The sequence below is a fragment of the Pseudophryne corroboree genome, chromosome 5, assembly GCF_028390025.1.
Source record: "Pseudophryne corroboree isolate aPseCor3 chromosome 5, aPseCor3.hap2, whole genome shotgun sequence".
NCBI classification, from domain to species: domain Eukaryota; kingdom Metazoa; phylum Chordata; class Amphibia; order Anura; family Myobatrachidae; genus Pseudophryne; species Pseudophryne corroboree.
In genome coordinates, this window is record NC_086448.1 from 801326016 (window position 1) to 801347864 (window position 21849).

At 47.6% G+C, this 21849-nt stretch overlaps 1 protein-coding gene across 6 annotated transcripts in view; it reads left to right on the forward strand.

Moving 5' to 3' along the window:
• The window catches only part of ENPP2 (ectonucleotide pyrophosphatase/phosphodiesterase 2), a 172173-nt gene that overhangs the window by 53321 nt on the left and 97003 nt on the right, over nucleotides 1–21849 (forward strand). For 2 of the 6 annotated variants that reach the window (XM_063924461.1, XM_063924462.1), the window contains exons 1-2: nucleotides 13559–13839; nucleotides 13939–14044. In XM_063924461.1, the coding sequence (XP_063780531.1) occupies nucleotides 13807–13839; nucleotides 13939–14044 (139 nt within the window). In that variant the 5' untranslated portion in view covers nucleotides 13559–13806. Of the gene's footprint in view, nucleotides 1–12795; nucleotides 13063–13554; nucleotides 13840–13938; nucleotides 14045–21849 lie in introns of those variants that run through there. The other 4 variants (XM_063924460.1, XM_063924458.1, XM_063924463.1 and 1 more) reach the window with 4 other exon arrangements.

Below are 21849 nucleotides of genomic sequence, written 5' to 3' on the forward strand. Positions count from 1 at the left end.
GAACGCCACCGACCCCTCCCCCCAACTATGTACCAGCCAGTGAGGAACATGATTGCGGAAATGAAAGAGGCTGGAGTCATCCGTGAAAGCCACAGCCCATGGGCCGCTCCACTGGTGATAGTGAAGAAGAAGGACGGTAGCCTGCGCTTCTGCGTAGATTATCGCAGGCTCAATGCTGCAACCCACAAGGACGCCTATCCGCTTCCCCGAATCGAAGAATCTCTGACAGCCTTGAAGACGGCGGCGTATTTCTCCACACTGGACCTCACCAGCGGCTACTGGCAGGTCCAAATGGCCCCTGAAGACATTGAGAAGACGGCCTTCACTACGCCAATGGGCTTATTCGAATTCCTAAGGATGCCATTTGGACTCTGCAACGCCCCGGCCACCTTCCAACGTGTCATGGAGCATTGTCTCGGACACCGCAACTTCGAGATGGTCCTGCTGTACCTCGACGATGTGATAATCTTCTCCAGAAACTACGAGGACCATCTGCGACATTTGGAAGAAGTGTTCCAACAGTTGATCCACTGCGGCCTGAAGCTTAAACCCAGCAAATGTCACCTGCTCAAGCCCAAGGTCCAGTATCTGGGGCATGTCGTCAGCGCTGAGGGCGTGATGCCCGATCCGGAGAAGATCAGAGTCGTTCAGGACTGGCCAGTCCCCAAGACCGTCAGAGATGTCCGAAGCTATTTGGGATTTGTGGGGTACTATCGACGCTTCATTGAACAATTTGCCGCAGTGGCAGCCCCGTTGCACGGATTACTCAGAGGCCAATCGGGTCATGAGCGAAGAGGGTCGTCCCTGGTATGTTGGGGAGAGGAACAGCAGCGAGCCTTTCATCGGTTGAAGACGTCCTTAATCGAAGCCCCGTTGTTGGCCTATCCCGATTATGAACAACCATTTCAAGTTTACACAGATGCTAGTCACCGGGGTTTAGGGGCCGTACTCTCCCAGGTGCAGGACGGGCGGGAAAGAGTGATTGCATACGCCAGCCGGGGCCTCCGCAAGACCAAGCGTAACTGTGAGAATTACAGCGCATTTAAGCTAGAGTTACCCGCCCTCATCTGGGCCGTCACCGAGAAGTTTAAACACTATCTGGCTGCCACGCCGTTCGTCATCATGACGGACAATAACCCGCTGGCACATCTGTCCACTGCTAAGCTCGGAGCCCTGGAACAGAGATGGGTATCCCGATTAGCAAATTTCCAGTACACCGTATCCTACCGAAGTGGGAAGTCCAACGGGAACGCCGATGCCCTCTCCCGGTTACCCACCGTGGACATTACAGAGGAAGATAGAGATGTGGATGAGGATGTCGAAACCCCGGTGTTTAAAGTCTCTCGAAAGGGACGAACGGTCACGTCAGACCCCCTATCCGTCACCGGACCTCCACGAGTGGAGAATGCCCTACTGGATGCTCCCACAGTCGACTGGCACGAGAAGCAGCGGAAGAATCCAGTGCTGAGGGAACTTGTGGCCTTGTTGCACCAGCGGCGCCCATTGACCCGGGCCCAACGGGATAAAGCCGACCCGGAATTGATAAAGTTACTACGGCATAGGGACCGCATTCACTTGGAGGAGGGGATCCTAGTGCGTACCAGCATAGATCCAAGTACCCACCAACCAGTCACTCAGGTGGTTGTATCCAAAGATCAAGCTGCTCTTCTGCTCACGGCCTACCATGACAAGTCCGGGCACTTCGGCACACAAAAGACTGAAGCTATCCTACGCACACGGTATTTCTGGGTGGGCATGCGAGAAGATGTAGAAAGATGGTGCCGCGACTGTGTTCCATGCACAAGGAAAAGGCAGGCCGACATTACCCAAAAGGATCCTCTGCATCCCATTAAGAGTCAACATCCACTACAAATTGTTGCCCTGGACCACGTGAAATTGGAGCCGAGCACCAATGGATATCTGTATGCCCTTACAATAACGGACCATTACAGTAAATTCCTAGTAGCCGTCCCGGCCAAAGACCTCACTGCAAAAACCACTGCTGAACTGTTTTTGAAGCACTTTGCCAGGCCCTATGGGTATCCAGACTGCATCTTGACCGACCAAGGCCCTGCCTTTGAGTCGCAGTTGTTTCACGAACTGTGTTCCTACTACGGCTGTCGGAAAGCTCGGATCACAGCCTATCACCCACAGGGGAATGGATTGTGCGAAAGAGCTAACCAGACCCTCATCGGGATGCTCCGGAGCCTGGTGGCAGAAGATCGCACCAAGTGGCCGACCGTACTCCCCGAATTCACCTATCTTTACAACAAAACTGAACATTGCTCTACCGGCTTCACACCGTACTACCTCATGTTCGGCCGACGAGGCAAATTACCCCAGGACCTGGAATTGACCCCTGCTGTGGTCCCTCCCATCGACCCAAAGACCGACTGGGTCCGTGAGCACCAGCGGAGGATAGAAGCTGCCCGAGAAATTGTAATAAAAAGAATTGAGCATGCCCAGCAGCGCCAAGAGATAAACTACAATGCCCACATCCGACCGGAGGCACTGAAGACTGGGGACCTTGTCTGGAAGAAACAGAATCACCGTACCAGCAAGCTTGACGCTATGTGGGAAAGTTGCCCGTACGTCGTGATCAGTGTTCCTGAGGGCGACCGATACACCTACAAGATCCGTAAGGGCCCGGAAGGTCCAGTCAGCGTGGTACCAAGAGACCAACTCAAGCTCTGTACCGTAGAGAAGCGCAGATCCACCTGTGGCAGAGGGACGGGAGACCCTAGGGGGCATACCCTTACACGATCCCATGGAGCTCTTAGTGTTTATGGGTGGACTACCACCACCGTATTCAGCCCCATCCATAACACCAAACCCGGTGTTCAATGGGCCTGTTGAAGACCAGGATCGGCCTAGCCTAATTACCGCTCCTGACGAGAGCGACATCCCTGGGGTTGAGACCAGAAGGTCAGGACGCAGCACCCAGGGCGTCCCGCCTTTAAGGTATAGGGAGTAAACTGTTAACCGTTTCCACTGTATACTTATATCCGATTTGTTTACACCTGTTTATTGTTATGCTTAAATTGAGATTTATATTAGAGACTTTGGCCTGCTGCCATAGGCGTGAGGACACGCAAGATTTTAGCTGGGGTGCATGTGATACCCTGAAACTGCAACCCAAATCAACTGTGGCACTACAGGTGCCAGCATGACTTTAATAAAAGTAAAATGTTTGCTGGAGTTGCATAAGCACTGTGCCAGCAGCCTACAGCTTGCAGCACAGAAGGAGTTAACAGCACAGCTCATAGCAATACAGATCAGTCTGCAAAATGCAAAGGGCATGACTCACCCTTTTGCAAACTAAGAGCGGGAAATCCCAGATAGAATGTGGTCCTGGGAATGCAAAGTTATAAAAGGGTTGTCCTGCAGCAGCCTGCAGAACAGTGAGCTGAGGAGAGTGAGCAGGCAGTGAGGAGACTGAGAGAACAGTGAGCTGAGGAGATCGGGGCAGAGGCGGGAAGACGGAGAAAGAAAGGACCGCGGTGTGAGGGGAACGGCCGGAGAAAAGGAACAACACCGCCGCGTGTACAAGAGAGGGAGGTGGCTCAGGTCACAGAGGCTTCCTGACACCTGCCCAACATCAAAGACGCTGCGGCACAAGGGCTGGAGATCCGGAAGGGGGGAGATCGCGTGGGAAGAGGATTCCCCTAACAACAGTCATACGGGAGAGGCTGCAGTGACTGGGAGCACGGCTGCAGACAGCAGGAGCAACGAATATACCGCAGGTACTCTCACTTATCCCCAATACCCCAGCTATCCGGGTTACAGGAACCCCAAGTACAGAAGTACTGTACCTGGGTCTTCATAGATGTTTCCATGTAAAGTAGAGGGTTATCAATAACTGCCGCCTGTCAGAAAGGGGGACGCCCCTAACCCTAAACAGCTCCGTCAAAGACTCTCCCTATGTAATAGCGCCTCCTAACGGGTCCATGTTATGACCTTCACACTTATACTGCACCCGGTTGTTACCGCACAGTTCAACAAAAGGTAACAGGACTGTGCAAACCCCTGTTCTTACTGTGCAAGCCAGAACTGGTCTGTTTACTAGTTTATATCACTGGATGATAACTGACTTACCTTTCTGTGGATACAAATGCGGTTGGTACCGTGAATCATTACTGCTATTCTGTATTATGGAGAAAGTGGTTTTGCATGCCTGTTTACAACTGTTTACCTTGCGTCCACTGACGCCTCCTTAGAAGTCCTCTGTTTCAGTATAAGCAGTCTTTTAGAGAGACATTGGCCGCAAACGCACCTGGGGCGCAGGAACTGAACATTACGGTCCAGCATATAACGCCCCCCCTCGTGGACAGTTTAGGGAGGGCTCCCGCGTTACTGCCAGGACATACTTTACCCTAATAGGACATTATTCTCCAAATTATTGGTAGTACGGGTGAAGTATTTGATTGTTTGATTTGGTCAAAGTTATACCTTCGAGGTGTTAAAACTGTGAATGTTGTTATAAGACAGGGAAAGACTCAGGTTATTGTAATAATGTTCAACCTATGCAACTGTGTTTAATGAAAATTGAGTTACAGCGGTGACTGATATCGTCAGTGCAATAAATGGTTGTCACCGTCTCCATGTGTCGTGGTCCTTGAGCACATTGGGTTTGGGTTGCCCTTCCGGGGTTCTCCTGGTCCTTCTGCCCCAGCCTTACAGGTGAGGAGAAGAATAGACGCTGGCCAAGACATCATTGAAGAGTGGATACGGCCGATTACGAGACCGACAGAGTTTCAGGTACGAACCCTTTTATAGAGATATTACATTAGCGGCTGCGATATGGAAAAGACGCCAATTTCAGGAAAAAGTCCTAAAGTTTGTGACATCACTGTCCCCTCAGTAAAATGTTCCTCTCTTGGCTTTGTGCAGTCAGGGAGAGAGGTCACAATAATGCCACGCACTGCGGATCACATCACTGAGCCCCAGAACCACCCTCTTAACCAGATGCGGGAGACTGGCGTACTCTAGACCTCCTCATAATTTAGGGGCAGTCATTATATTGTATGCCCTTAACCCAGTGGTTTCCAAACTTTTTTGAATCACGGCGCCCTAGAATATCAGAATTCTTTTCCGGCACACCTAGGCCAAAAATTTCTTATTGAGAAATTTAGAAAGAAATATTACATTAAGTAGATCGCGTTTATATGTCATCCTTAGGGTCAGTTGTGTGGTGAGGGACAAGATTTGCTTCTGTTTGGCCACATAGTTTATGACTGGCAGCCACCAGCACTGGTTTTGCCTATTATATTGACCATGAATAATTTGAATTGGTCCTGGACCACCAACCCAGGGCACCCCTGCAAGTGTCCCGAGGCACCCCAGGGAGCCACGGCACACAGTTTGGGAACCTCTGCCTTAACCGGTATAGATTTCCATGAATTAGCATTGACTGCTGTGTGACTGGTGATAACAGGATTATTGTGCCTGCAGCAGAGGGACTTCTGAGATCCTCCATCAGGAATTAACACATTTGCACAATGAGATAATGAGCTGAACAATAGATGAGGAATAGATACTAAGGGCTTATAGTATTACATGGCAAAAAGCCCCGTCTCCGGCTCAATCAGCGATCAAGGGATCACTACCTGCGAGAGCGCCTCTGTGCAAAGCATGGAAAGAACCCACTACCAAGGATCAGAGGTGGATTTAGACCTCACGGGGCCCTAAGCAAGATACCGGTAAAGGGCCCCCCTCCCTCAAACAATAAATAGCTCTATATTATATGTATTATATGTTTTCCCTCCTTATATTCTATTACAATATATTACTTTCCCCCTTTACTGATTGCACCATGGGAGGTCATTCCGAGATGACCATAGCGGTGCTAAATTTAGCACAGCTACGATCATTCGCACAGACATGTGAGGGGACGCCCAGCCCCCCCCTCCCCCCCTGCAGAAGTGCAAAGGCATTGCACAGCGGCGATGCCTTTACCTCCCGACCAGCGCAGCTTTAGCACGCTGGCCGGGAGCTACTCATCGCTCTCCAGCCCGCAGGGGCTGCGTGTGACGTAACATAGCTGCTGCGGCCCACCCCCCGTTCGGTCCGGCCACGCCTGCGTTGGCCGGACTGCGCCCACGAAACGGCGACCAAACACCGCCATTCCGCCCAGCGACCGCCTCTGCCTGTCAATCAGGCAGAGGCGATCGTAGCAGCCCGACGGCCTTCGGCCATCTGGCATGTGCCGGCGCACTGCGGCGCTGGTGCAAACGCAGTTCTGACCTGATCGCACCACTGCGATAAACATGTCCCTTCACTTCCATTATTACACCACTCAGTTACTGCATTTAAGATCTGTGCTCCCCTCAATGAAGGTAGCCGGTCCTCATACCCCATTGTGGGAGTAATCAGCCAGCCCAGTTCTCTAACATTTTTGACGGAGGTCTCGCTCCCCCGGAAATGTCCTCCATACAACCTTATTGGCGGGCCACCCCTGGGACCCACAGGGCCCTAAGCAGCTGCCTTGGTTGCCTTGTGGTAAATCCTCCTCTGCAAAGGATCCCAGCAACACATATCGCAACCACAGAATTAATCTACGTAATACTAAGGTCTGTCCCGTCTCTGAAATGTGTAATGGGAGGCGGAACGCTGTATGCCACCCCAATGGCTCCCACCTCTGACTGCCACTGCACCAGGAAATGGTACACACTGTATAGTGGTTAAGGACTGGAAGAGAGCCACTGCGGGGGGCGAGCTGTGCTGACCTGGCATTTATTTATCATTATTATTATTATACAGCAGCTGGGGTAGGTACTCTGTCATCCTGTACTAATTCGGGCATTCTGGTGGCTTTTCTTTCCCAAAACTCCAATTGGCTGGTAAGGCAACCGCAGGGATATCAGATCATGGGGGTAATTCAGATCTGATCATAGCAGCAAATTTGTTAGCAGTTGGGCAAAACCATGTGCACTGCAGGGGAGCCAGATATAACATGTGCAGAAAGAGTTAGATTTGGGTGGGTTATATTGTTTCTGTGCAGGGTAAATACTGGCTGCTTTATTTTTACACTGCAATTTAGATTTCAGTTTGAACACACCCCACCCAAATCTAACTCTCTCTGCACATGTTATATCTGCTCCCCCTGCAGTGCACATGGGGGGTAATTCCAAGTTGATCGCAGCAGGATTTTTGTTAGCAGTTGGGCAAAACCATGTGCACAGCAGGGGAGGCAGATATAACATGTGCAGAGAGAGTTAGATTTGGGTGGGGTGTGTTCAATCTGCAATCTAATTTGCAGTGTAAAAATAAAGCAGCCAGTATTTACCCTGCACAGAAACAAAATAACCCACCCAAATCTAACTCTCTCTGCAAATGTTATATCTGCCCCCCCTGCAGTGCACGTGGTTTTGCCCAACTGCTAACAAATTTGCTGCTATGATCAGATCTGAATTAGGCCCCATGGGGGGTAATTCTGAGCTGATCGCAGCAGCAAGTTTGTTAGCAATTGGGCAAAACCATGTGCACTGGAGGGGGGGGGGGGGGGAGCAGATATAACATGTGCAGAGAGAGTTAGATTTGGGTGGGTTATTTTGTTTCTGTGCAGGGTATGTACTGGCTGCTTTATTTTTACACTGCAATTTAGATTTCAGTTTAAACACACCCCAACCAATTCTAACTCTCTCTACACATGTTACATCTGCCCCACCTGCAGTGCACATGGTTTTGCCCAACTGCTAACAAATTTGCTGCTACGATCAGATCTGAATTAGGCCCCATATTAGCAGTGGTTACCAGTGTTTTGTACCCAGCCAACGTCATGCAGTCCCAGCACAGAGCTACTTACCAGTGTACCTACTGTAGGTGCAACCATACTACTCCAAGATGTTGGGACATACTGATTAGAAGCAGCACTGTCAGAATTTAGTGTTACCGTACTCTGGGATTTATCATACCTCCCAACATTACCCTCTCCAGGAGGGACACAATGCTCTGCTCCTGGACTTTTCTCTTACTTTAAGATTGCCGGCACCTGTGTTGAACAGGTCAGTGGATAAGAAAGGTGTTTCAGCATAGGTGAGGGCAATTATAAATTAAGAGGGAAGTCCAGGAGCAGAGCATTTCGTCCCTCCTGGAGAGGGTCATGTTGGGAGGTATGGATTTATTATTACATCATTATTATACCCTCCATATTTCATTCCATTAGAATATTTTATTGGTGGCTATGACGGCACCATAGACCTTGCAAACGCAGTAAAACATTAATATATACACACAGTGGCGCTTTGCATTCAAGGAACAAAGAAACTACTGAAGGTGTTGTGAAACATTTGTATTCCGCCTTCCTGTCTGTAACAAGTAATTGTCTATACTGTGACCAAAACGTTATAGATCACTCACCTACGTTCCTAAGGCCACTTTGCCCCTAGTAACTGTCTGTATTATTTGTTGCTAGTAACAAATCATCTTTTCATGTCTCATTGGCCACCCATGCTATAGAGGAAACAGTTCGGAAGATAAGGACTGAGCAACACTCATATAACATTGCTCGGAAAGCCCCGAGGAGCTTACACTTATCTCCACTGTCTCTGCTTGTCCACAAAATACCACTCCATTCACTGAGCCCCAGAGCGGTCGCCTCCTGGCTGCACTCTGATTATGCCTATGTATCATCTAAATTCCATAGCACTGCGTGTGACTCACGGCCTGCCTGCGCGCCGTGCACGTACTTGTGATCCAATAGGATCTCTACTGGCTTATAGAACAACAACTTATCACCAGTTATTTATATAGCGCACACATATACCGCAGCACTTTACAGGGAATATTTGCCCATTTACATCAGTCCCTGCCCCAGTGGAGCTTAGTATGGAGTGTGCGAAGAAACTGCAGTACACAGAGGACTCTTAGCTCTCGCCCGCTGCCGGCATTCTACCGCTGTTGGGCTATTAACAGCCGGCGTCCCGTCCGCTGGGATTACATATGTCATCCTGACATTCATCTCGTCTACACGAACAATAGAATGTTGACCTTACGTCCCTGGTGGTCCCGTGGACACAGCAGCTCCAGTGTCTTCTTCCATGTCACGGCGGTCATGTGACGTGTAGTTTTGGTGCAGGCATTCCGGTAAGTATTCTGTCCCTATTCCTAATGCCTCTCCCTAGTGCCCTACAATAACCTCCCGCCACCCACAGCCTAACCCTAACCGGCAGTATCCTGGGAATGAGAATGCCAACAATTCACCTGGTGACATTTCAGGTGTCGACATACTGTGGTGTCTGTTGACCTGAAAGAAGAATGACGACATAATGACGACAAGGTCAATATCAAACACGTGACCAGAAAAAAATCCACACACATATACGCTACAGTTTAACGCTAAAAAATGCTAAATCATGCATGCGGGTTTGAAAAACCCAAAGGCTAAATATAGTATCATATAGTATCAAGGGTGTGTTCAGTTCTGGAGGTCATGGGGGGTATTCAATTAGCAGCGGGGTTTACCCCAAGACTAAATGCCAGAACAGTAATAATAATTATTTTATTTATATAGCACTTTAGTTTTCTCCATTCCTGGCGGAGGGTTCCTGGGGAACCCTGCCGGAACTACATTCTGTGATGTGTAACCCATAGGCTACAATGGCTACTGGAATAAGTAGTTACAGGTATTGATTACCGATATTGAAACATCGAGCAGTATCACATCCCCCATACAAACCTATGGGGGATGCGTATCCCTCCTTCACGGATGTTGTTGGTGACATAGCCGCAAATATGGTTTGATAAATAGGCCCCTGTAGTATAACAGCAAGCAGAAAACTAAACAGAAACACACACATGCCAAGCTAGAGAGCGCAATAAGCAGAATGCAGAGTTGGAGCAGACATTTTGGGTAATAACTTCCACACACAAAAGTTACCAGACGAGGCAGCCATCTTGGACGCATTACGTAGGATTACCGTGGTCACGCCTAGAACAGAAGATACAAAATAGGGGTGGTTGCAGTGTCCAAATAAAACAGTCAGCTGCAAGTATTTTTCATCCCATCCACGAACGTACCAGGTGAGGCAGCCATGTTGGGCGTGCTACAAAGGTTACAAGCAGCGGTGCAAATGGGCGGGTATGAGTGGGTACGGCGTACCCTTAAGAATTTAGCCGTGGATATGCCGTACCCACCGCCGCCGGGCTGCCGCTCCCTCCCTCCACTGCTGCGAGGGGAGGAGAGTGCAGCGTTCGCCTCTCCTGCCCCTCAGTGTCTTCCTTCAATTCAGCGCTGGCCCATAAGCCAATCAGAGCTCACGGACCGGCAGCCAAGGCTGCTGGACCGCTGGACCGCAAGCTTTGATTGGCTTACGGATCGGCACTGAATTGAAGCAAGACACCGGCACCGCCGCAGGAGACTGAGGTGCAGGAGAGGCGCACGCTGCGCTCTCCTCCCCTCACACACACAGGACAGCAGCAGCGGTGAGCAGCAGGTGAAAGGGGGGTGGCATGTATACCTGGCACTGGGGGCATATCTGGCACTGGGGGGACACGTGTATCTGGCACTGGGGAGGACATGTGTATCTGGCACTGGGGGCATATCTGGCACTGGGGGGACATGTGTATCTGACACTGAGCATATCTGGCACTTGGGGGACATGTGTATCTGGCACTGGGGGGACATGTGTATCTGGCACTGGGGGGACATGTGTATCTGGCACTGGGGGCATATCTGGCACTTGGGGGACATGTGTATCTGGCACTGGGGGCATATCTGGCACTGCGGGGGACATGTGTATCTGGCACTGGGGGCATATCTGGCACTGCGGGGGACAGGTGTATCTGACACTGAGGGCATATCTGGCACTGGGGGGACATGTGTATCTGACACTGGGGGCATATCTGGCACTGCGGGGGACAGGTGTATCTGGCACTGGGGGCATATCTGGCACTTGGAGGCCATGTGTATCTGGCACTGGGGGCATATCTGGCACTGGGGGGACATGTGTATCTGACACTGAGCATATCTGGCACTTGGGGGACATGTGTATCTGGCACTGGGGGCATATCTGACACTGCGGGGGACAGGTGTATCTGACACTGAGGGCATATCTGGCACTGGGGGGACATGTGTATCTGGCACTGGGGGCATATCTGGCACTGCGGGGGACAGGTGTATCTGGCACAGTGAGGCAATGTGTATCTGGCACTGTGGGGCAATGTGTATCTGGCACTGTAGGGCAACGTTTATCTGGCACTATTGGGGTCATATGTGTATCTGCCCCTCCCCCCATGTGTATCACTCCCCAATTTTCATTGGCCACGCCCCATGTGGCATTTGGCCACACCCATTTTTTGGCATGCGCACACAGTACCTATAAGACATTTTTTCTACTTGCACCACTAGTTACAAGGAGATAATCCATACAAGGACCCAAGGCATACTGTATATGGGAAAATAGACACAAGTGTAATACATACCTGCCTACTCTCCCGGAAATGCCAGGAGTCTCCCAAAATCTAAGCGAAGAGGGAACACAGTGACATAAAAGGCAGTATTACACAGTGATGAGGTCAGTATAAAAGTAATGGCCGAAGAGTTCACAAGTTTGAGGAGGAAGATATTTGCAGTAGATAGACATTAAAAAATGCGCCCCCCTCGTGCTCCTGGTGAGGGGTGTGTGGCCTCAGTAAAGTGGGCGTGGCCTGCACTACCTCGTGCTCCTCAATAGGGGGGGGTGACCTCGGTAAAGTGGGCGTGGCCTTGCAGGAAAAGTCTACCTTACACCCCAGTTTTCATATCTGCAACAGTCCCCAGCCACCACAGGGGAAGAAAAAAAAATCCACCATATTAAGCCGCACACAGTAATGCCCCTTGCACCATATTATGCCCCCTGCAACATATTATGCCACACACCGCAATGCCCATGATACATTATACCCTACAATAAAGATTCTAATTACTTTTAGATTACCTGCTTGTTGCCAGGGGTTTCATACGCTGGGTGTCTTGCTCATTGCCAGGGGTTTCATGACGTCGTGAAACCGCATCATTCCGCAAAACTCTGACCTCCGAGTTGAGTACTATGGGAGAGAGGAAGAGGAGCAGGAAAGGAGCCAAAAAGTGTCGCAGCAGGCGCCCTGTGCGATTGCACGGATCGCCCGCTGCTAAAAACGGCACTGGTGAATATACTGCGATACACACTGCATGTAACAAAATAAAATAAATGCCCATCATACAGTTATGGATCAGTTCAGTTGCTATACCTGGCTAGGCAGCTTCCATATAGCTTTTGTTTTCTCCTTAATTTCAAGTCCACGAAACCAAGTAAAAAAAAACAATCAAAGTAAACTAATCCCAATTACAACCAGTCTGTCAGTACACAGTGCTGATTACACTCCCAGCATGTGTCCCAATCACAGCACATTATATACTGGCCTCCAAACGGTCTCCTTTTCACACTGAGATAACACTGAACAGCAATCACATGTGTGTGCGTGTATATTTGTGGGGGTGAATATATTATTCGATTTTCAGTCATCAGGTTATTGCAATTGGAATATGACAAAGAAGGAGAGGGAAGGGGCTGGTTCTGCAGGTAGACTAGTACAGTGGCAGATCCTCCAACATGACCCGCCCCACTAGGTACAAAATGCTCTGTTTCTGGACTTCCCTCTTAATTTATGATTTCCATCACCTGTGTTGAACTAGTTACATGATAAGAAAGCTGTTTCTTCACAGGTGATGGCAATAATAAATTAAGAGGGAAGTCCAGAAAAAGAGCATTTTGTACCTAGTGGGGCGGGTCATGTTGGAGGGTATGCAGTGGTTCTCAAGTACCCCCAACAGTTGATGTTTTCCAGGTCTCCTCACAGGATTGCAAGTGAAATTATTTGCTCCACCTGTGGGTCTTTTATAATGTGTCAGTGAGGAATGAGTATACCTGTTCAACTGCTAGGTGACCTGGAAAACATGAACTGTTGGGGGTAGTTGAGGACCGAGGTTGAGAAATACTGGACTAGTACACCCAATAACTGCGTGCTCTATAACCAAAACTGCTTAAAATCAGGTGAAATGCAGGTTTGAAGTCAGGCAGCCACAGAGGCTACAGTGCCTGTATGGTAAGTATATATTATCTCTGATAAATTCACAGCAGATGCATTTCTGTGTTGGCCATATGTTGCACTAAGCAGATGTTTGCGCTGCCAGGGAGACACACGTTGCAGATGTTTGCACTGCCAGGGAGACACACGTTGCAGATGTTTGCACTGCCAGGGAGACACACGTTGCAGATGTTTGCACTGCCAGGGAGACACACGCTGCAGATGTTTGCGCTGCCAGGGAGACACACGTTGCAGATGTTTGCACTGCCAGGGAGACACACGTTGCAGATGCTTGCGCTGCCAGGGAGACACACGCTGCAGATGTTTGCGCTGCCAGGGAGACACGCGCTGCAGATGTTTGCGCTGCCAGGGAGACGCACGCTGCAGATGTTTGCGCTGCTAAGGAGACACACCGCTGCAGATGTGTGGGCTGGATCCAGGTTTGCCCTTACAAAGCCCATTGACAATCTGTGCTGGAGCATGTTAGCAGTGAGCTGCTTATTAGCCCAGTGTGAGAGAAGTGTGTGTGTCCCTGTGTGAGAGAGAGGAGGGGGGAGAGTGTGCTGTTACTGCAGCCTCCCACACTCTGTGATTTGTGAGGGGAACATGATGAAACCATGCCCTGGACAAATTAAATGAGCCTGTCAGCCCAGCCAGGTGGGATCAGTTGCAGCTGATAGACTGCCCCACAGAAGCATTCCCTGCAGACTCCTTGGTTGGGACTGAGGAAAAGCAGCACATCTCACAGCAGTTTTCTGCACTATGTCTCTGTGCAGCGGTATACGCTTATATCAGGTAGGGCAGGATGTGTTGTCTTGCTCCTGACAGTGTGCTGCGTGAAGTTTCACCCTCGTCTCCTATAGTATTATTAGTAATATTCTGATATATCCGCAGGTATTATCTTGTGTGACGTTCATCTTTGGAGTACAAGTTTGCTTTGGATTTACTGCAAATCGTGTGAAAAGAACAGATTCGGAATGGGACGAAGGTGTTGCCTCAGGTAAATGCATTGCTTCTAGTGTCCGTAGCATTCTAGTTATGAATTGTGTATCAGTATTTGGTGTTCACTTACTAGATGCATACTATAGATCTGCTACACAGTGTGTACTGGCTATCGAAAGCCATTCACTGTTCTACAGGCAATCATCCAATTTAGTGTAAGTGCTACGATTTACTATTCTATGGGGGACATTTACTAAGCAGTGATAAGAGTGGAGAAGTGAGCTAGTGGAGAAGTTGCCCATGGCAACTAATCAGCACTGAAGTAACATCTATAATTTGCATACTATAAAATGATACAGAGCTGCTGATTGGTTGATGGGGCAACTTCTCCGCTCTTATCACTGCTTAGTAAATGTCCCCCTTAAAGTTTCTTACTAAGATGCATTTTTATATTATATGTATTATAAAGAAAAGCTGATTGGGTTTTAGTTACGCTTGATGTAGTAGAGTCAGTTATGTCATTCGTGGACCTGTGAGTGAGACAATCACTTCTGTCATTAAGTTTAATGCATGAGATAATATACATCTTATTGGTTCCTGAGGCTGATCTGTCGCTGTGTTATTAACGTATATAGAACTCCCTGACAATGTAGATCGTGAAAGTGGAGCCGTTAGTAAGTGACCTATCTTGAATAGAAGGGGGACAGGATGGTGTCCCTTATACTTCTAAAATGAAATGGATGTTGGCATCTGCAATATGTTGTATGTCATCCAATGCACTAAGCAATATAAGCTGTTGTGTTGCATTATTAGTAACTGTTTTGGCAGTATAGGGGTGTTTGCATGTAAGTGACGTGCTGTCAGTAGGGGGGGACAGAGCGGGGCTGAGGTCCCTTTAGAAAATACTGTGCTGGAACAGGCTGCAGATGGTCCGGAAGTAGGAGGTCAAAGGAAAATTGCTGCAGGTTTATTTTGTTCTTTAAGCTGCAAATAGTATTTAGACATATCTGTCTGGGCTAATGGGAACAAGACAGGATGCTAAAGACCGTACATGTCTAACCTGTGGATCAGCTAAAGGCAGGGCCGGATCTAGGGGGGGGCGAAGGGGGCGACCGCCCCCCCTAACACAGTCATAGCCACGCCCACTTTTGAGCAGAAGAGAGCTCTCCTGGGAGAGCCTGAGGCAGAATGATGTGCTGCAGCTTATACCACAGCAGCACAGAGGAGCCAGGAGAGCAAGGGTTACAGAGCATTTGCCACTCACTTGCTGGTGTGTGGGTACTAGGGCTAATAAATACAATTACCCCATAGCACAGTCACATGTACACAGAACAATCACAAAGCTCTATCTCAGTCTCACTCAAAATGTTCAGTCAGAATTGAGAGAGGAGGAGTTAGGATTGCAGATGGGAGGAGTTGGGACTGTAGAGGGAGGAGTCGAGATTAAACAGTAAACTGCCCCCCTAATGAAAAATCTAGATCCGTCCCTGGCTAAAGGTGGGCTGTCCACTTGGTCAGTTTATAATCTGATATATATTTAGCTTTCTGCCAGCACTACATTTGTGTCCACCTTTGCTCAAATCCCGCCAAATAGCCATGTTTGGCCGTGAACTTTTTCTACACAAATGTGCATTTCATTTGCATCGCTATTGTGCCAGACGTGTAATGCAGGGGTACTACTGGCGCTGCATTTCATGTAGCTTCTGTGTGCAACTCCGTCGTTAATCTGGGTAAAAAACAGAACAAAAAGACAGAGGTCCAATATGAACTGTCCACGCCACCTATAATCTGCAACTTCTTATAAGTCTTGTTTGCCCTGGTACACGGAGAGACTTTGTATGCGGCTATGATGTCAGTAACATACACAATTTAGGAAAAAGGACAAATCGCTATGCGTGGCGGAGTTGCTCCAAGCGCCATGTGGCACAAAACGCAAGGTGAGCGAGCACACATCTGCACAAGAAGTAACACTACGGCACTTATGCAGTCATGCCTTGAGGCTGTGCAATTCATGGGATGTAATTGCTACAGAAATATAATTGTGCTTGGATTTATTTCATAGACCGTTTGCCGGTGACCTCATCACTGAGTTTTCCCAATACAGTAATAATATATGACACAACTGGCTTTGTACTATACAGCAGTATTTCATTGGAAGGAGGCTCTACAGCTCTCTGTCCTGAGCAGAGCACCCTGGGTATAAGGTTCTATTCATTATAGCAGCTTAATTGGCTGTGCTGTGTACAGGACATGCAGTGTAACACAACTGCCACCAGCTTACGGAATAGTTTCTGCCGGTTGGAGGATGAAAGAGACCAGCCCTGGATGTGTTCTGCTGATTCACAGTCCCTGAGCTACTGCAGGGAAAACACTTTCTTTTCCTCCTACAAAAAAACAAACCTGTTTTAATCATACATTTAATACACTTACAGCATCTGTGTGGACAATATAACATAGGAGTAAACAGTATGCATAAAACTACTTGCAAAACCTTTTCCCGCGACTCGAGAGTATAAGGGTAAGAAACTCAGGGGGTGTTCAGATATGCCCATATGGGAGTCTGAACATTTATACGGCATACTGTTGGTCCGTGTGCATTTAAGAAGAACTTTTATTACTTGGTATTATTATCCAGCTGTGAGGAGTTGCAAAGCTGCAATTCCATTAAATAAAAATAAAAAAAGTTTAACATAGATCACTGTGTCGGCTACACTAACAATCTGATCTATCATTTTTCCTTGGTTTGTTTCTTGAGGCTGCAAGAAATGGTGTATAATTTTGCAAAGTGTCATGGACTACCATGGCAACCACAGTCACAGGATGCAGTGAGCAGAGAGTCTTTCGAACACCCACCTGAGCTCCATCTGCTCTGTGTACTATCAAACCCTCCCCTCCTGCCATCATGTGACATGCAGAGCAGAGCCGGCCATAGGCAAACTAGGCAATTGCCTAGGGCATTTGATATGCCTAGGGGCATCAGCAGCTTCTGCTGATTAAAATGATATGCGGCATGCCTATATTCTATGTGTAGCATTTCATATGCAGATACAGCCACAGTCTCACACAGAATATAGGCATGCTGCATATCATTTTAATCAGCAGAAGCTGCTTGTGCATCCTAGCCACATAGAAATGCAAATAAGATGCATTTTCTTAAAAAAAGGTGCCCGATGTTAGCATTGAGGCAAGATTTATGAGGACACATCTGTATCCAAGCAGAGGCAGAGGTCACAGTGTTAGTGGCAGTGTGAGTGCTGTGTGCATGTGAGTGGGTTGGTTGTTGAGTAGTGTTCGGAATATGTGTAAGGGGCACTGTGTGTCATTATGTGTATAAGGGCATTAATAATGTGCAGCATATGTGTAACAGGGTACTACTGTATGTGTGTCATTATGTGTATAGGGGCACTAATAATGTGCAGCAAATGTGTAGGGGGCACTATGTGTGTGTCATTATGTGTATAAGGGCATTAATAATGTGCGACATATGTGTAAGGGACATTATGTGTAAAAGGGCATTAATAAAGGTTGTCATAATGTGTAAGGCGCATTATGTTCATAAGGACATTAATAATGTGTCTCATATGTGTAAGGGGCATTACTGTGTGGAATTATAATTATGTGTATAAATGCGTTACTAATGTGTGGCATTATGTGTATAAGGTGCTCTACTATGTGGCGTTGCGTATAGAAAGGGTACTACTGTGTTGTCGCATGATCAAATGTGAATAAAGTTGCAGTACTGTGTGGCGTAATTGGAATTGGCGTTACTATTGTGGGGCCATGCCCCTTGCCAGCAAAAACACACCCCTTTTTTGGCTGTGCACAAAATGTGCGAACTGTTCCTATTTAAAATATAAGGGGTACAAACCCCAAAATAAGGACTGCTATGGGTGAGGGGTGATAGTGCTGGGAAAGAGGTGCAAGGTCAGAGGCGGAACCAGCGGTTGTGCTAGGGGGCACCAGCCAAAATCTTGCCTAGGGCATCATATTGGTTAGGGCCGGCTCTGATGCAGAGTGCTATGAAACTGAGCTACCCGCAGCCACACTTTGCATGAGACATTTTAAAAAGGATTTGCATTGAGTTGCACTAAGAAAGGGGGATACATGCTTGACAGTTGCTTAACTTACTATTTAAATAATACATAAACCACCTTTGTGGGATTTAGTCATTCTCCACATCATTTTGATTAGTCACTTTCACCCATCATTCATATGTACTATTGGCTTATGTAGAAAACAACCGCTGACCTGTGTGTGCGGGGACTGTACAGGCGCGTGACCTCGTTTTGCCCTGTATTCATTATCGGGCAGCCTTCATTCTCCTTCCCTGCTTCACGCATTCGCACTGGCTGCATCGCCAGAGGGCAGGGACCGCGGCTTTCCCTGGTAAACACCGGCACTGAGGCCTATCCGGTGACTTAGATTTTATTCTACACCCCTCACCTCACTCCAGTCTAGTGGTGCTGACATCCCTCCCGCCTATAAACTCACACAGAACACACAAACAACCTTCATGTGGTTGAGGCACTGTATTAAAAGCCGGGGACGTGTTGCCCTAAAAACTTTTCTATGGACGGATCTTTAAAAGCTGGCAGGGGCCTTTGCAGAACAGCATGTCCCTTATAATAAACCCAACTATGAAGACTGTGTTCTGTCACGCCAGAGAGTAGCTGCCTGGGACGTCCGCTCAAGTTAGGATTGCTGGCTGAGCGTTATTTACATGTGCTACTACAGTATCTACCGAGATGGACTTATCCTCCGTACACTGCAAGTACCCTAAGTTCCCATCATGCTCAGGCTGCATGCTTCATTCTCCGTGGTCAGGGCCGGATTCAGGAGCTATTTATCACCATCCGCATCCAAGGATGTGGTGTGATAAAATTGCCCGAATCCACACTGCGATAATTGATTACATTGGATGTATCAATTCCTACGGTGACAATACCCCGATATCCTGCTGCGCATGCGCCGAGATCACCGCTACTGCCGCCGCTGTGTTGCCCCCCCTCCTCCCGTCGCAACTACCCCTTTCCTGCACCGTGGCCTCCCTCCCACGGTAAATATACCAGTCCAGAGAGCCAGTGATCGCTACTCCTGCCGGGCGCCGGATCATGTGCGCTGCTGTGACCTCCGGTGCTGTCTGTAAAGTGATCTGACGTTTTGCAGCGTCACTTTACTGAATCGGGGGTCATAGCACAGCACGTGGAGTACCCGGCGCCCACGCAGCCCCTGCATCGATCACCGGCTCCCTAGACTGGTAAGTATGTGTTTTTTTTGTGTGTGTGTGTGTGTGTGTGTGTGTGTGAGTGGTGTGTTTTTTTTTTTTTTTTACTTTTCTCTTTTTTGTTGTTGTTTTGTTTTAATCAGTGATCAGCTTGTGTCAGAGCTGATCACACTGGCTGGTCCCCACACAGCTTTCTCGGCCAGGGGGCAGAGAAAGCTGGGTAAAAGTAGGGATCTCACAGTGCTGCCTTGTAAATTCGGCCACGTCACATTTCCCATTATAAGTATGAAGAATGAGATGTGGGTTACTAAAAAAAAAAAAAAAAGAGAATTAAAGGGTTTGGAGCAGTTATTCACGAAAACAGCTCCAAAAGCTCTTTAATACATTCAGGTGATACTAAAATAATGTGAAAAGGGTGTGAAATCAGAAAACTCCCTTTTTCACATTTGTTTTGTAAAAATAATGTTAATAAATAGGTCTCTAAGCCTTGTTGTATTTCAGTACAGGTGATTGCAATCATAAATTAAGTGGGAAGTCCAGGTAGAGAGCATTTTGTCCCTCCTGGAATGGGTCATGTTGGGATTTATGGATTGTGTACATTAAAACAAATTCTGTAAATTATCTTGTCACATGCAAGAACAGCAGCAGCCTCTGTATTACTTACACACTGGGACAGAACTCAGGAGGACTCTTGTGTGTATCTCTCTGTCTACACCTGATTGCTCTCATTAGATAACAGTTTACACAGGTCCCAGACACCCAGGCAGGTAGGAGGAGAAGCTGGGATCCCTGGGTCACTTACAGCCACCCTCCCCCTTACTGTATCTCTCATTTGGTCCAGAAGCTCCATCAGTAGCTCATGAAACCTGATAATTCTGTGTATCTGCCTGCACTGCATACTGTCCTGCTCACATTTTGGCTGTCAGGTTGTGCTGCTGCACAAGTTGGAGAGATAGTGATGTACAGTAAGTGTACTTCGGCCAGAGGGGCCCCCTGACAGCGGGGGCCCCCTGGATACCATATGCCTTGCGCCCTCACCTTAATCTGGCTATATCCTTGGTGATAATTACCTGTGTACTGAAGGGCCTCTCAAATTGTAGTTAAAGTAAAAATGAAGGACTTTTGCCGTGCCTTAGCCAATGTCCATTATACTGTAATACCACAGGATAAACTGTCTACATCAGCAATAACCTGCATTCTGTTGCCAGGATTTTGTTTAATTTTACCTGTACCTAGCGTTCTGCAGCACTCAAAGTTCTCTCTGCTGTAATGCACTAATGTGTTACGCAAAGTTCACACAGATTACCGAGGTGAAGGGAAAATGAACATCTGATCATTTCAAATCGCACAGCACTTTACAGAGAATATGTGCGTTCCTGCTACATGGAGCTTACAATCGATCTGATCGGAATAGAACTGTATAGCACCCCCAGTAGAAACCTATGTGGGCTACATTTGCAATAAAAACACAACGGGGGGCCGCAGCAGATACCTCCGATGTATGTACCCACAATTCCTTGCTGTAATAATCTGACTATTCAGGGTTACCAAAATGTTCCTTTAATCTATCAATTCCTATTGTGGGCTGCAGGAGAGGGATCGGAGATCCTGCTCCAGGGAAACAAATGAGCAAATGTAGCCTGTAGGTCTATAAGAACAGCTAACCGTGCCAAGCTATTTGAAGCACACTAAATTGATCATTTTTGCAGCCCGCAAGTATGTCTGGTATTGTAACATCATAATAAATACCCCTGATACCTAAATAATGCAGCCCATTTTGGAAGTATTGACCGCAGAAGTACTTTATATATATATATATATATATATATATATATATATATATATATATATATATATATATATATATTCATTCTCGTCTGGCGGCACTCTTGGGGCTTTAAATCATGGATCCTCTGGAAACCAGATGAGGCAACGTTTCGATTTAATGAGAATCGTCGTCCGGCATATATATATTATTCAAAACAAAACAAGTAGTGTGATGTGTTCTGTAGGGCACATACGGCCCTGTGATTGCATAAACCCACCCATTACCCCAGGTTATTATTACATGTTATAATTACCTTTAACTTCTGCTGAGCTAAACCCAAATCTGCTGCCAGGGGCAGGCAAACGTTGCTGAAAAGCGAGTGCTGTAAAACGTTATAAAACTTGTTTTTGTTGAGTGTGTCTTTTAATGGTTACGTTGGTTATTTGCTCAGAATGTTTCATGTCCTTTTATAAATTAGATAATTGTCAGGAGCAACATAGAGCTTGTTTTAATAGACGGAGGTTAAGCAAACGTTCCATACCTTGTAGGTTTGAGGTTTGACTATTCCAGTCATAAACATTACTGACAATGAAGGCCCCTGGGAGAGCTGAGGCGGTCGCTTTCAGTGCCAGAAAAATCAAAGGCAGGCTTCAGGTAACTGTTTTTCAGTCCCAAGCTTTGGAGAAACATAAAGTGGACGGAGATAAAGTACCAGCCAATCAGCTCCTAACTGCCATGTCACAGATTGTGTTTGAAAAATGACATTTAGGAGCTGATTGGTTGGTACTTTATCTTTCTCCAAGGCTTAGTACATCTGCCCCTGAATCTTGACTCCGCGGTCAGCAGTCGGCATCACTCCACAGCCTCTGTC